General features: G+C 41.6%; 1 protein-coding gene across 4 annotated transcripts in view; it reads left to right on the forward strand.

The window, feature by feature from the left end:
• Positions 1-11,791, forward strand: part of LOC132820942 (interferon-induced very large GTPase 1-like) — a 60,777-nt gene extending 48,986 nt beyond the window's left edge. For all 4 annotated transcript variants that reach the window (XM_060833543.1, XM_060833462.1, XM_060833622.1 and 1 more), the window contains exon 2: positions 2,906-11,791. In XM_060833543.1, coding sequence (XP_060689526.1) covers positions 3,140-9,973 — 6,834 coding nt within the window. In that variant the 5' untranslated portion in view covers positions 2,906-3,139 and the 3' untranslated portion in view covers positions 9,974-11,791. The remainder of the gene's footprint in view (positions 1-2,905) is intronic.
• The last annotated feature ends 3,607 nt before the right edge of the window (positions 11,792-15,398 follow it).

Here is a 15,398-nt window from a genome sequence, read left to right on the forward strand (position 1 = left end):
ATTGTACTCCAGCATAATCTACAATCTCATGGCCCAGCATATCCCCCACTCAACCATTACCATCAAGCCAGGGGATCAACCCTGGTTCAATGGAGAGTGCAGGAGGGCATGCCAGGAGCAGCACCAGGCAGACCTGAAGATGAGGTGTCTACCTGGTGCCAAACAGCATAAAGAGTAAATGATAGATCTGAGCAATCCAACAACCAACGGATCAGATCTAAGCTCTGCAGTCCTTCCACATCCAGTTGTGAATGGTGGTGAACAATTAAACAACTCACTGGGAGAGGCAGTTCCACAAATATCCCTATCCTTAATGATGGAGGAGCCCAGTACATCTGTGCAAAAGATAAGACTGATGCATTCGTAACAATCTTCAATCATATCCATCTCAGTCTTCTCTGGTGGTCCTCAGCAACACAGACACTGCAAAGGCTTCCGGCCTTCTGGCAATAGTATTGAAGATGTGTGCTCCAGAAATTGCTGCTCTCCAAGTCAATCTCTTCCAGTACAGTTACAACACTGGTATCTACCCGAGAATGTGGAAAATTTGCCCAGGTATGTCTTGAACACAAAAAACAGGACAAATCCAACCCGGCTAATTACCACCCTTTAGGGTGAGAGGGGAAAGATTTAAAAGCATCAACCTTTCCTTGCAGAGGGTGCTGCATTTGTAGAATGATCTGCCAGAGGAAGTGATGGAGGCTGGTACAATTACAGTAGTTAAAAGGCATCTGGATGGATATATGAATAGAAAGTGTTTAGAGATATGGCTAAATGCTGGCTAATGGGACTAGATTAATTTAGGAAATCTGGTCGGTATGGACAAATTGGACTAAAGGATCTGTTTCCGTGCTGTATATGTCTATGACTTTAACTATTAAGGAAATAAACCCAAACATTTGGAAAATCAAAATCTAATCCAGCAAAGTCAGAATGGAATGGGAAATAGTGTCTTGATTAATTAAATTTTGGTGAAGTCTCAACCAAAGTGGATTGAGGGTAACCAATAAATATGTTGTATTTGGTCTTCCGCAAGGAGTTCAACCAAGGTACCTCACAAAAGGTTAAATTATAAGAGCCAGTGGTGTTGCAGATAGTAAACCCACCTGAATAAAGAGCAGGTCAATGAGCAGGAGACAATGAGTGGGGGTAAGGGGCTGTTTTTCACATTGGTGACCTGTGGCTGGTGGAGCTGCACAGGGACCTGCATTGTGAGTGCAGTTGTTTACAATATACATTCATTGACTTGGAGCATGTGAACGTACTGTCGTCACATTGGCAGACAACACAAAAATATGTGGAAATGCAAGTTGCAAAAGGAATGAAAACAGTTTACAGAGGAATGTTGATTGTTAAAAGTCTGGGCAAAAGGTTAGCAAATGGAATACAATGTGAGAAAATGTGAAGTTGTTCATTTTGAATGGGAAAACAAAAGAATCAAAATCTAATCCTGCAAAGTCAGAATGGAATGGGAAATAGGAGGTAATCAGGAAGGCCGCTGGCTTGTTGGTCCTTATTTCAAGGCGGTATAAGAGTGGGGAAGACTGACTGCAACTGTACAAGGTGTTAGTCAGACCACATCGGGAATAGTAGGAACGGTTTTCGTCCCCCTTTTTTGGGAAAGGTAATGTTTCACTGGAGGCATTTCATGTTCACTCGGATAATCCTGGTTTGGAGGGATTGTTTTATGAGCAAAGGCTAAACAGGTTGGGACTCTACTCATTGGAGTTTAGAGGAATGAGAAATGACCTCATTGAAACACACAGGATTCTTAAGGGGCTTGACAGTGTCAATGCCGAGAGGATGTTTCTCCTCATGGGAGAGTCCAAGACCAGGGAGCACAGTCTCAGAATAAAGTGGTGCCTATTTAGAACTGAGATGAGGAGGAATTTCTTCTCTCAGAGGGTTGACGGTCTTTGGAACTGTTTCCCTCAGAGAGCTGTGGTGGGGGGGGGGCAGAGTCCTTGTGTATATTTAAGGCTGCAATAGATTCTTGATCATTTGGGAACTCAAAGGTTACAGGAAAGTGGATGTGAAGAATATTGGGTCAGTTGTGATCCTATTGAATGACAGAGCAGGCAGTTTTGGGGGAGATGGAGGGGGGGCATAACCTCCTTTTCCGATTTATTGTGGTCTTGTGGTATAAAAGAATCGCATTCTGTAAGAAATAAAAGCTCCCATGCCCTGCGAAAGCTCTATACGTTGACTCGTGACTTCAGAATTCATGCAACAGATACAAGCCCATGCACATTACCTGTAATTCAATCCCTCTTCCAAGGGTTTCATGAACACCTAGTACTCATCATTGAAATGGTTTCAGAACTGAAAAATAAGAACTTTTTCTTTTCTAATTCAACTCTTATCTGTGTCTAACTATAGGTGTAAGAGTTGTCAAAGAAGATTGGGTTAAATTATAGATAAAATTAGATTCTTTGTAGTTTGTCTGTGTCCTGTTGAAGTTGAGATCTTAGTAACAATTTGTGAATTTTTGTTTAAGTTATTAACTTGTCCAAAATGTGTAATTTGTCAACTCTGGTTAGGAACAATTGAATAATTTTAAGTGTCTTTGAATGTTTTAATTTCACTGTGTTGTGAATCCAATGATGGTGAGGTTGATTTGGTTTGGCTTGCTGTTCCCGTGTCATAACAATGTGGAAATATTTACAATATCTGAATGGGAGAGAATAGAGAAACCGGGTTTCGAATGATACCTTCGGGTAACACTTAAACGGCCACCTATGGATCTTTCTAACTAGAAGCAATTCAGGAAATATTATATTTGACTGGATAAACATGTAGCAGCCTCACACGTCCATCAATGATATAGTAACATATTTCTGATCTTCTCAATGACAATTCAGTCCAGCCTGTTATTTTTGATTGTTCCATTGTTAAATGTCCACAGCTATTCCCAAGCACTTGAAGACTCATCGTTCTGAACGTGTGGTAAGGGGACAGGAGCAACCTACAAATTGCACCAAAGAGAAGCCTCAGGCCTGGAAGCAACGTTGAGCGGCAGGTCAATTTCACAATAAATTACAGGACAGGAAGTCAGACCAGTGATAAAGCACAGGACAGGATCCTGAATCTCTGGAAATCGAATTTCACCTCAGATCAAACGGAAATTTATTAAAAGGAAATGGGAGAGACTTCACAACGTGGTAACTGGTCTGCAACTCAGCTGCTTGAAAAGGCATCTGGTGGACTGGCACTCAAAGGAATTTTTGTCAGTAAGAATCTGAATGATCTGTTAAAGACGCGGGAAAGACTGCTGGAAGTCCCAAAGACATGCTGTCTATTGGGTCCATCCATGAACCCTACTGAACACACTGAGAGGTTCACGTCTCACACACATGCCGAAAATTCAAAGAAGTGTGTGGAACAGTTGGGTCTTGGTATCAGAAGCAGTGTTGAGACTAAATTCTGGAGCTTTGAACTTGATGTTAAGGGAGAGCATAACACTTCCAGCAGCAGTTCTAACAGCACAAAAACTACATATGTCTCTTTTTATAAGATGATCGTTGTACCAATGGCCAGTGTTGAGTTAAACTGCAAGGATCTGAAACTGTCAGAAACTGCTGTCAACTCTCTGAAAGATGTTGAAATGAATCTGCACTATCAGGAGTCAGATCATGTGAAAGATATTTCGAGCGAGCAGTTCCTGGAACGATTTGGGTCACATGTAAACAGCAGCAATATTCACTTTGGGGGAAATTACTTGATAGAAACAGAAAGTGATAAATTGAAAACCCAAGAGAAAGAAGATGCTGAAGAAGTCATGAAAACATTGGTCAACACAGATTTACAAACTAGTGCATTAGGCTTCGTCAGTGCCAGTGTTTCAGCGTCTGCGACTCACTTTAAGTCTAACATTAACTCTACCTGCAAAAAGACTCTATTGGATAAAATAAGTGTCCACATTACTAAGATCGGTGGCCCTGTTGAAGCATCATCAGTTCTAGACTGGAAGAAAGGATTACAGGAACAGGACAGCACTTGGCGCGTCATTGATCGTGGCTCTGTTCACAGCCTAGTTCCTGTCTGGAAAGTAATTCAACAGAACCACAGGACAGACTTTGACAATTATCAATTATTAACTGAAAGCTTGCAGAGATGCTGGGAAAGGAAAACTGGATTACAGGCTGAAGATACAGAAACTGGAAAAGTGACGGAGGTTAATACCAGTATTCAAGATCTGGTGCAGGAAGTAAGCAAATGGAACTCCGTCTCAGAATCAGAGTTTGTTGCAAACTGTATAAGGCACATTTCCCAGTGTGCACACATTAAAGCCTCTTTGGGAAAACACTTCGCAATAGACACAGACAGACTGTGGTATTGTGAATTTATTTGTAAAAGCCCCGTTCAGGAATTCTTCAGTAATGTTTTAAAATGCATTGCAGAGAACAGAATTGTAGGTGTGGATAAAATCTATCTAAAGGTTCAACTGGCACATCTGTTGCAGCCTCAAGAAATAATAAACAGCTTGGATTTTCCAAACATCTCATCAATCTTGCAACAACTGACTGACAATATCAGTGATGAGAAAGAATTAATCTTCTCCAGTTTTATGGAAGCAAAGGAATATATCAAGAAACTGGAGAAAATGTTACAGGGGCCAGATGTTGGGAACGAATTTCAAAGAAAAGTTTGCAGTGAGCTGGGAAAATCATTGTTTCAGCTACAACAAAGTAAAGATCAGGAGACATCTTTGCTCTTGACTGCACTTCTGCACCCACTATTCCACCAACCTAGTGGAATACTGATTCAGCCTCTAACAGAGGATGGCTGTAAGTACCTGGTCTCTCAGTTAGATCAAATCGAAACCTTCAGGCATGAAATGGAGACAATGCAGAAGGCACAATGCCAAGCCTTCCTGCTCCTCAAAGCACTGACTGCCAGAGTCACTGAGTCAGAATATAAAGATCCCAGAATAGTACTAGAAACAATGTTTGCAAAAATGGACAAAGAAATATCGCATCAAGTCCGTGAGGCAGTGATGACTCAGAATGGAAGCTTTTTATCTGACATGGAACTTCTAAAAGAAACATTACTACATTTATCAGCCAAAAAAGATGGATTGGAAGAAAACACACCATCAGAACATCGTGAAACTTTGGAAAGATTCACATTCAGTGATGATAGAGAAAAGAACATCAATAAGTGTACTGAGCAATCAAGCATATCCCACAATGAGACACCACCTCAAATTGTGAATGACTTGGGATTACAAAATTATTTTCCTCATAAACTATCCCTAAATTTCACTCGGGAGATCAGCTGGGATAAACTGAGTGACAGTAAGCTGACTGAGTTAAAAGATGTCCCTTGGCGTTTCCTCCAAAAGATCCTCTCTGCCAATTCTATTGCAAGGAACCTTGAATGGCCACTTGCTCAACAATCAGAAAGTGAGATCGATGCTGATGAAGATTTCAATGGTTTCTTTGAGGGAAAAGAAACCGAGATTTCTGAGATTAATCCTCAAGATATCATTACTGTTATCTTCCTTTGTGCAGATTACTTACTACAACAGGAGCTAATGCTGAAGATGTCTCTATGCCAGTTTGCATTACCCTTTCTGCAGCCATATAGGGATAGTTATTCTACAGAAAAGAAGAGGGATTCCACAGATGAACCTGGTGGCACCCTTCTCCTGTGGGCAATGCGATCTATTGTTAAAAAATGGTGCCCACAATCCCATGTATCAAGTAACAGCTTTGTGCAAGAGCCAATTGTAACTGCAGCCATGCCAACCATTTCCTTCATCAGGATTGGAAGATGCAGTATCTCCAAATCGAAAATTCTCAATTTCACCTTGAGCCAGACACAACAACAACAGAATATCTTCCTGCACTCGGGGATGGACTGTGGACATGTTCCTCGTGACATATCTGATGGACTAGCCGAGATCAGCTGGTACCTTCCATCTGGCAAAAAGAATTTGGACGTATTCCCCGAGGCTGCAGCATTCATTAACCTCCGAGGAGATGCTGAAATTTATCAGAGAAACACTCGGTTTCTTGCTAAAGTCTCTGCTGCTCTCTTTATATTCATTGATGTCATTGGGGAAAAGGAAAGAAAATTCCTTACTTCTCTTGCACAGTCACCAGCCAAATTCTTTCTCATAATCAACTCACACAGCAATCAGCAAAAGATAACCCAACAGCAAACGAAGGAACTGTTCAAAGGTCTACAGTTAAAACCTCAACAATGCATTGTTCGGACAAATTTAAATGATGCAAAGCTTGTGGAAAACCTTTGTTTGAGAATTGAACAAATGATTCTAACTCGGAAAGAGAACAAGACCTCTCTAACCCTGGAGCAAATGGCTGAAATCGCACGAGAAAGTGGGATTCAAATCGATGAACATCATCCCAAAATACAAAGTGCGAAACAACTGGCCTCCAAAATACTGGAAGGCCTTAACCCTGAAGCCATTATTGAATACAAACAGAGGGTGTTACCCTTCCATGGGAAGCCCTGGCAAGATTGGTCTAAAGCTGAGAAAGAGAAGTCTCGCATGAAACTCCGAAAGAACAAGACGACAGAGGTATACAAATATGAGCTGGAGCAAAAGCAGAAAAAAATCCAAGGAGATCTGATCAAGCAGAACTTGTCGAAAGAGATGCAACAATTCATTACAGAACTGATTTCAACTTGTGCAGAAGAGAGAGCGCTTTTCCTACAATGGCTGAAGTTCAATCTGGACAGTAAATCAAGGGAGATAATGTCAAACTTATGCAGCGCTTATAAAACTTTTTTGAAAGACTCAAAGCAAAAGACAAGTGAGCTGAAAGATTTGGATCAGAAAATGTCTGATAGTTCTCTTGGACTTGAGCATTTCATGAGGGAACTGGGTCAGGTTTATGAGATTTCAGTGACAGCAAGTAATATGAGCTCAGAGAGAAAAATAAACAGGAATATATTGGAGTTACCAATAGTTGCAGCTGAACTGTTGCTGCAAGGGTTCCCGCTGGAGCTCATTGATGGAGATGTTTCCAACATACCGGTTCAGTGGGTCACTGCTGTACTGAAGGAAGTAGCTAAGAAAGTGGGCACTGCTTCCCGTGTGTTCGTGGTGACAGTGCTTGGTGTCCAGAGTACAGGGAAGTCTACACTCCTAAATACAATGTTCAGTTTGCAGTTTGCTGTGAGTAGTGGCAGATGTACACGAGGAGCCTTCATGCAGTTTCTCAAGGTCACAGGGCGACTGAGAAAAGATCTTGGCTGCGATTTCATGCTGGTGATTGACACTGAGGGCCTGAAAGCTCCAGAACTCGCAACCCTTACAGACAGTTATGAGCATGATAATGAGCTAGCAACATTTGTCATTGGATTAAGCAATTTAACTTTAGTAAATATAGGGATGGAAAACCCCACCGAGATGAAAGATGTTTTGCAGATTGTTGTGCATTCCTTAATCCGCATGAAACTAACTGGAAAGCGGCCAAGCTGCCTATTTATCCACCAGAATGTTGGCGATGTGTGTGCGTATGATCAGAACCTGAGGAGTCGTCAAAAACTGCTAGAACAACTGGACCAAATGGTAGAGGCTGCAGCTAAACTGGAGAAGGTGGACAAAATGAAGTTCTCAGATGTGATGGCGTATGATGCTAATCAGAGCAACTGGTACATCCCAAGTCTGTGGCATGGCACTCCTCCAATGGCTGCAGTCAATACTGGTTACAGTGAGCAAGTCTTTGAGCTGAAGAAGCACATCATTCAATGTTTAGCAAAACGTAGCAAATCCGAAAGAGCTTTAACAATTCCAGACTTTATCAAGTGGATGCCTGGGCTTTGGGAGCAGGTGAAAAATGAGAACTTCATTTTCAGTTTTCAGAATAGTCTAGTTGCTGAAGCTTACAATCAGCTCTCCACGAAGTACAAGGAGTGGGAATGGAATCTCCGCAAATTTGCACACTCCTATACATGTGAAACTGAAAATAGAATAAAGAATGAAGATGGTCATCTCACCCAACTGCTCCCAAAATTGGAACTGGAGATCAGGAAAACGATTGATGACAAAAAGCAGGACACACTCAATAAACTAAAAAGTCATTTTGAAAGTGGTGCTGATAATGTGCAGCTGATGGAGAAATACAGGGAGCAATTCGAACAAAGCATTTCCATGTTATGTCGGCAACTCCAGGATAATTTATTACAGAAATGTAAAGATACTGTCAACAGGCAAGTGGGATTATCGAAAGTGGATGCTATTTGGGAAGAATTCAACAACAAGATTGAAGAACAAGTCAAGAAACTTTTACAAAATTGTAAAGAAATTCAGCAGGTGTTACATGATGAAGAACTAAAAGCTGCCTTTGAAAGAATGTGGCATGATACGCTCTCTAAATTGAACTATCAGCCCTGCAGTAAAAGAAACATTGAGGTCGAGATCGAGAATCTTCTGAGAGATGACATGGAAACACAAGGAAGAGTGATAAATGCAAGTCTGAAAGAGAAATGCCTGTCAAAGCACGGGAACCGACCCTTTAAGATTCTGGAGAAACACATTAATGTGTCAAACTGGAGGTTGGTTAGAAACTTAGGTAGAATTTCTCCATCAGATTTAGAACAAGCAGGACAGATATCAAATATACTTGAGATCGAATGTAGGGAACAGATCAATAACATTGCAAAAATGGACATGGATTATGATATCAAATATTGTATTGAACTTTTGGACAACATAGACAAAAAAATCAACGATAATGATTCAGATTCAAAGTTTACAATGAGTGAGATTTTCAGGGCAGAGTTTAAACTTCACATGTGTGGCTACGCAGCACCAAGATTCATGGAAATGCAAACCAAATTTATCAACAAACATGATCCACAGAAGAGGCTGGAAAGCAAAAAAGATCAATACTTTGAAGTATTCATGGCGATTTACAAGGAGCAGGATCAGAATCAACAACAAGCAGAACGATTTGTAACACGCTGCTTTATGCCAGCTGTCAGAGATGCCACATTCAACAGTCTCAGCCTGAAAATAGTGGACGATATGAAAAGAAATGACCCTGAAGGAAAGTACACACTCCGCAATAACTTCATTGTAGCACTTCTGATCTATTTAAAACAAACTAACAGCTTTGAAGAATATTACCAGTACATTAATAACCTTGAGAATTTTGCATCCAACTGGCTTCACAAGCAGGTTATTGCATACTGCAAAATGCATTTTAAGGGAGAAATGAAATTTATACATCTAGCTAAGGAAATTGTCAAAGAAATCACTCAACAAGCCATTGAATTTGTCAGAGATGTATCACAGCAGAACATTTCTGGAAATGTTCAGGGCTTCCTTAATCTGTTTGTTGATAAGTTCAAAACAAAATTTGTAATGCCCAAAGAGGAGTTGAAATTTGTTTTATTCCAGAGTGACAGCAATGCAAGGAAATTTGCAGAAGCAGTTCTACTGTCTATTGCAGAGGCAGAGAAGCTCCTCCTCCATGAGGTGACAGGCTGGAATGTTGAAGCAAAGGTGAAAGAATTATCTGTAAAACCGAATAAGGAAATCTTTAAAGGCTTATTCAGTTGCACAAAGAAATGCCCTTTCTGTGGAGTTTTCTGTGATGCAGAGAGCCCTGAGCACCAGCAGCATTTCAGTAAACAGCACAGGCCTGAAGGATTAACTAGTTTTCGATGGAGAGACAGCCAGCGTCTTGTGGTGGATGTTTGTACAGCTTCAGTCGCAACTAATGCAGAATTCTGCAATGGTGACACAAATGGTAAGTACGTACCCTACAAGGACTACCAAACAGTCAATGATTACTATAGATCCTGGACTATTCAAAAGGAACTCACTGCAGAGGCAACATCCTACTGGAAAAAAGTTTTTTACACTTACAATGAGAAATTTGCTGAGAGATATGGAGCAAAATGTGCAGAAATTAGCAAATCCTGGGACATTGGATGGGATGAAATAAAGAAGCATCTGAACAAAACATACAGCACAAATATCGAATCCCTGTAGGAATCTTTTCAATATCTGGGCAATGCAAACACCTTAAATCAATCAGAAATTACAGAGTATATATGGAAATGCCAAGAAATGCATTACTGTAAACTTTCAAATGCCACAATGCTAAATTAAAAGTTAGGAGAAATGTTTTCACTCACGTTTTATTAAGTATAATTAAGTTATGGAATGTTATTAGGGAAAGGAACTGGAGAGGATATTGGAAATTAAGTCAGGAAACAGTCAGATATATTTCTAACAGGAATTTGAGATATGAGGAAGAGGGATTGAAAGGTGTAGAGAGAAAGTGTTGAGAGACCGAGGGACATGGAGAAGGTAGTGAGTGACATGGACTGAGTAACCGAGGGACAGGGTGAGAAATATGTTAAAATTGTGGATTGGCCAGGTCAACATTTGTAAGAAAGGTTTAATCTCACTGCCAATTCCTGATTCTCTTTCTTAAGAATAGAGCACTGTATCAGACACCCAATCAGCTTCCTGGTCAGTTTCTTCTCAGTTATGTATTACATAGCTCTGAATGCATCAGTCTGAAGTGTAGGGAAATGATAGTTGCTTATGAATCTCTACCAAGAAAAGCTTGCACGATGTAATTATATTCTTAAATATCGTTAATATGCTGCAGGTTCTTAAAAGCCACATTATTCATATTTTTACTGAGTGAATTTGAAAAGATTTACAAATATTCAAACTGAAGCAGTAACAGGCATCTGCAAGTACAATGTGAGGCAGGAATCTGAGTAGATAGTTTCAGATTAGAAACCATTTCTAGTACAGAATGGGCTGAATGGCCAGTTTGGTGCTTTAATTCTGAGCATTCAATGATTTATGTCAGTTCTGCCTGTAACCTCTATCTCTGAAACTGAAGAACCAGAGGATGCATGACCTTAATGGGCAGAGTTGGTTTTACTTTTGTTGCCAACTTGAGACAAGGATATTGTCACAGTGGGACAGGAACAAGTTCCTTTATGAACTGCAACAGAACAAACACAAAAATAAACTACTTCACGAGGAAATGCGCCTTCATGCCACCTGAATTCTCCCTCCACAGAAATTCTACCATCTACAAATCCACACACAGTATCTGACTTAGACAATAAGATGTAGAAGTAGACTATTCACACCATTGATCTCAGGGAGTCCCTCTCCAACTGCAATTCCAGGTCATTTCCTACTCTATGTTACTTTCTCCCCACCCCCACCTTCCTCTAGCTTATCTCTCCACGCTTCAGGCTCTCTGCCTTTATTCGTGATGAAGGGCTTTTGCCCGAAACGTCGATTTTACTGCTCCTCGGATGCTGCCTGAACTGCTGTGCTCTTCCAGCACCACTGATCCTGAATCTGGTATCCAGCATCTGCAGTCATTGTTTTTACCTCTATTCAGAGCATTGGGTCTGCTCCATCATTAAATGAGATTTTGGTTGAGTTGATAATTGTCAACTCCACTTTCCTTCCTTTTCCCCATCGTAATTAAAATAAATCTATCTCAGCTTTGAATATACTTCATAACCCAGGCTTGAGTGTCCTTTATAGTAAAGAATTTCACAGATTCACTACCCATTGAAAGAAAAAATGCCTCCACATCCTTGTCTTACAGAACCTCATTCTGAGATTACGTCTCTGGTTGTAGACTCTCTCGTAAGGGGAAGCTTATCTTTGAACCATAGTATCATGGAATCCCTACAATGTGGAAATGGACCATTTGGCCCAACAAATTCACAGACCCTTCAAACAGTATCCCACCCCGACCCTATCACTCTACATTTACTAGATTTGAATGGTGCTGGAAAAGCATAGCAGTTCAGGCAGCATCCGAGGAGTAAAATCGATGTTTCGGGCAAAAGCCTTTCATCAGGAATACAGGCAGAGAGCCTGAAGGGTGGAGAGATAAATGAGAGGAGGGTGGGGTACATTCACCCCTGACTAATGCACTGAACGTACACGTCCCTGAACACTATGGGCAATTTAGCATGGTCAGTCCACCTAGCCTGAACATCCTTGGACTGTCTGCAGAAATATAGTCCGATAAAGAGGATAATAAGTGAAACCTGACAGTACTTGCTCCTCCCTACGTCTCCGTTATCTGAGTAGAATTGTCTGAAACAACCCAAGAAACCACTGGGGCCATTACAGCTTTGGATCATCTTCATACAGAAGAAGAAACAGCAGAACTAACATTGGGTTAACTGATGAGCAAGAGATTTGAACCAGGAAAGTGCTGATTCCTTGATGAGATGGCAGCACTCACAGTGAGATTGTAAGAACGTATAACGAGACATGTCTTGAATTAATTTAAATAATGAAAAAGCGCTGCTTGCAATTGTCATTTTAACTGTGTGTTCTATTGAGAATCTAGATGTACTTTGTGTCCTCTGCTAATTACCGAGTACAAGAACTCAACAACAGTGAAGATAGTCATTCGGCTAAAAATGTGTAGGTGCCTTCAAGTAATTAATAGTACTTTTAGCATTAATCATCAATTAAAAATCACACAACACCAGGTTATAGTCCAACAGGTTTAATTGGAAGCACTGCCCCTTCGCCAGGTGATTGTGAAGGAGCAGCACTCCGAAAGCTCGTGCTTCCAAATAAACCTGTTGGATCATAACCTGGTGCTGTGTGATTTTTCACTTTGTACATCCCAGTCCAACGCCGGCATCTCCAAATCATCAAGTAATGATTGGTTACAATGCTTGCAGTAAAATAGTAAATTTGATAAAGTGAAGCATTCTGAGTTAGTTCAGTCCATAGCTGGTTTGTAATAAAACAGAATAATGCAAAGTAACAGTATAACTCAGACAACTGTTGGTAGAAGTTTAAGACATTTTAATGTATCACTGCAAGTTGGTGCAAAAAGTAACCTTGAATTGAGGGAAAGACGGAGGGAGAAGAATAGTTAATATTCAGAAGTTAGACTCCTGCTCCTTGAAGTAATACGAGAGGCTAACTAGATTCGGCCCAACAAGTCCACACCGACCCGCCGAAGCGCAACCCACCCATACATTTGCCCCTTACCTAACACTACGGGCAATTTAGCATGGCCAATTCGCCTGACCCGCACATCTTTGGACTGTGGGAGGAAACCGGAGCACCCGGAGGAAACCCACACAGACACGGGGAGAACATGCAAACTCCACACAGTCAGTCGCCTGAGTCGGGAATTGAACCCGGGTCTCAGGCGCTGTGAGACAGCAGTGCTAACCACTGTACCACCATGCCGCCCACCTACTTACACTTTTACTGGGTTACAGTTGAATGTCATTGTATCAACATTAATAAATGATATAAAACTGAAAACTCAGGATCACAGCTATGTTACAGAAGAGGAGGAGGTCATTGAGCCCAACAGATCGACACCAGCTCATTGAATGAGCTCTTTATCCATTGCCAATCTCCCACTTTTTACAATATATTTGCAGTTATATTTATCAAAATAATCATCCAATGCCTCCTCCTGTTACCATGGTGTGTACACTGAAGCCCAGCTCCTCAATACAAAAGCACCAAGAACTCAGCGTTTCCTGTTCTGGTCTGTTTATTTGCCTTCAGCCATTACTGTGATGCTTTAATCTGAACTACAGTTGCATTTCTATGATATGATGTGAAATTAACATAGTGAGCTGTTATTGCTTGAGTAGCTGTAATTGAATAAAGTAGATTTTAGCTGTACATGAATGGTGTCCTGTCAAATCCTTCACTCAGCTGAGCAAAGAATTCCCAGTTCCACACTATGTTCACAAAGGATTGTCTGTGCAGCTGAATCTTGTTCCTTGATCCAGTTTATTTAAATATTGGTCACTATCAAAAATCCCCTAAATCCTGAAACCCCAATGCAATCTCAGTGACCTCCAGTCATAAAAGTATAGCAACTTCACAGAAGTTCATTTGGCTCATCATAACCATGTCTAAATTCCCTCCCTAATGGCATTTTGGATCTACCTACAGCCCACGGACTGCAGCGGTTCAAGAAGAAACATTGGTCATTATCAAAAATGCCCTAAATCCTGAAACCCATGTACATTCTCATATCCTCCAATCCATCACTGACCTGATATGCCCGAAACATCGATTCTCCTGTTCCTCGGATGCTGCCTGCCTGGCTGTGCTCTTCCAGAGATATATTTCCCTCCCCACTCCCATTTGTGATCCGCAGAGACCACTCCCTCCTTGATTCCCTCATTAGGCGCCCCCACCAACCGGCACCTTCCCTTGTTGCTGCAAGGGGCGTAAAACCTATGCTCATACCTCCCACCTCACCTCCGTCCAAGGCCCCAAAGGATCCTTCCATATCCGATAGAGATTTCCCTGTACATCCAAACACCTCACCTACTGCGTCCATAGCTTTCGATGTGGTCTCCTCTACATTGGGGAGACAGGATGCCAACTCACAGAATGTTTCCGAGAATATCTCTGTGACAAAATAACCCCACCCCCTGTGGCTGACCACTTCAACTCCCCCCTCCCACTCCTGGGCCTCCTCCACCACCAAATCCAAGCCATTCGACATCTAAAGGAAGATGGCCTCATCTTCCAACTTGGGACCCTCCACCCACACAGGATCAATGTTGACTTCACCGGTTTCCCTATTTCCCCACCCCCGCCCCCCACCTTATCCCAGATCCAACCTCCCAACTCAGCACCATCCTCTTGACCCATCTTACCCGTCCCCCTTCCTTCCCACCTATCTGCTGCACCCTCCCCTCCGACCTATCACCATCACTTCCCACCTGTATCTACCTATCACCTTTTAAGCACCCCACTCCCACCCTCCTATTTACCCATCAGCTCCCTTCTTTTCCCCCACCCACGTTCCTAATGAAGCAGCGATTCTCCTGCTCCTTGGATACTGCCTGACCTGCTGTGCTTTTCCAGCACCACACTTTTTGACCTCATTCTAACTTGTCACTAATCTGCTGCTGTTTCCCCAAATCCTGAACATTGTTTCTATTTAAATATCATTCAACAGACTCTTGAATGCCTCAACTAAACCTACCCATGTCACACTTTCAGGCAGTGCATTCCATACTCCAACTAATCACTGTGTGAGAAAAGCGTTTTCTCAAATTACATTTGATCCATTTGCAAATCACTTTGAACCCATGCTCCATGGTTCTTGATCTGTTTAAAAGTGGAAACGGTCTATCCCTGACCACTCTATCCAGACCCTTTGTGATTTTGAAAGCTTCAATCAAAGTTCCTCTCAGCCTTCTCTTCTCCAAGAAAATCAGTCCCAATCAATCCTTGTCTCATCCCTGAAACTACCCTCATAACAGGGGTCACGGAGCTGTATAGTACAGAGACAGACCCTTCAGTCCAACTTGTTTATGCTGACCAGATATCCGAAATAAATCTAGTCCCATTAGCCAGCATTTGATTGATGTCCCTCTGAATCCATGTCTTGACTCTATTTACGTACCCATCC

Source organism: Hemiscyllium ocellatum, chromosome 1 (genome assembly GCF_020745735.1).
Source record: "Hemiscyllium ocellatum isolate sHemOce1 chromosome 1, sHemOce1.pat.X.cur, whole genome shotgun sequence".
Classification (NCBI taxonomy): domain Eukaryota; kingdom Metazoa; phylum Chordata; class Chondrichthyes; order Orectolobiformes; family Hemiscylliidae; genus Hemiscyllium; species Hemiscyllium ocellatum.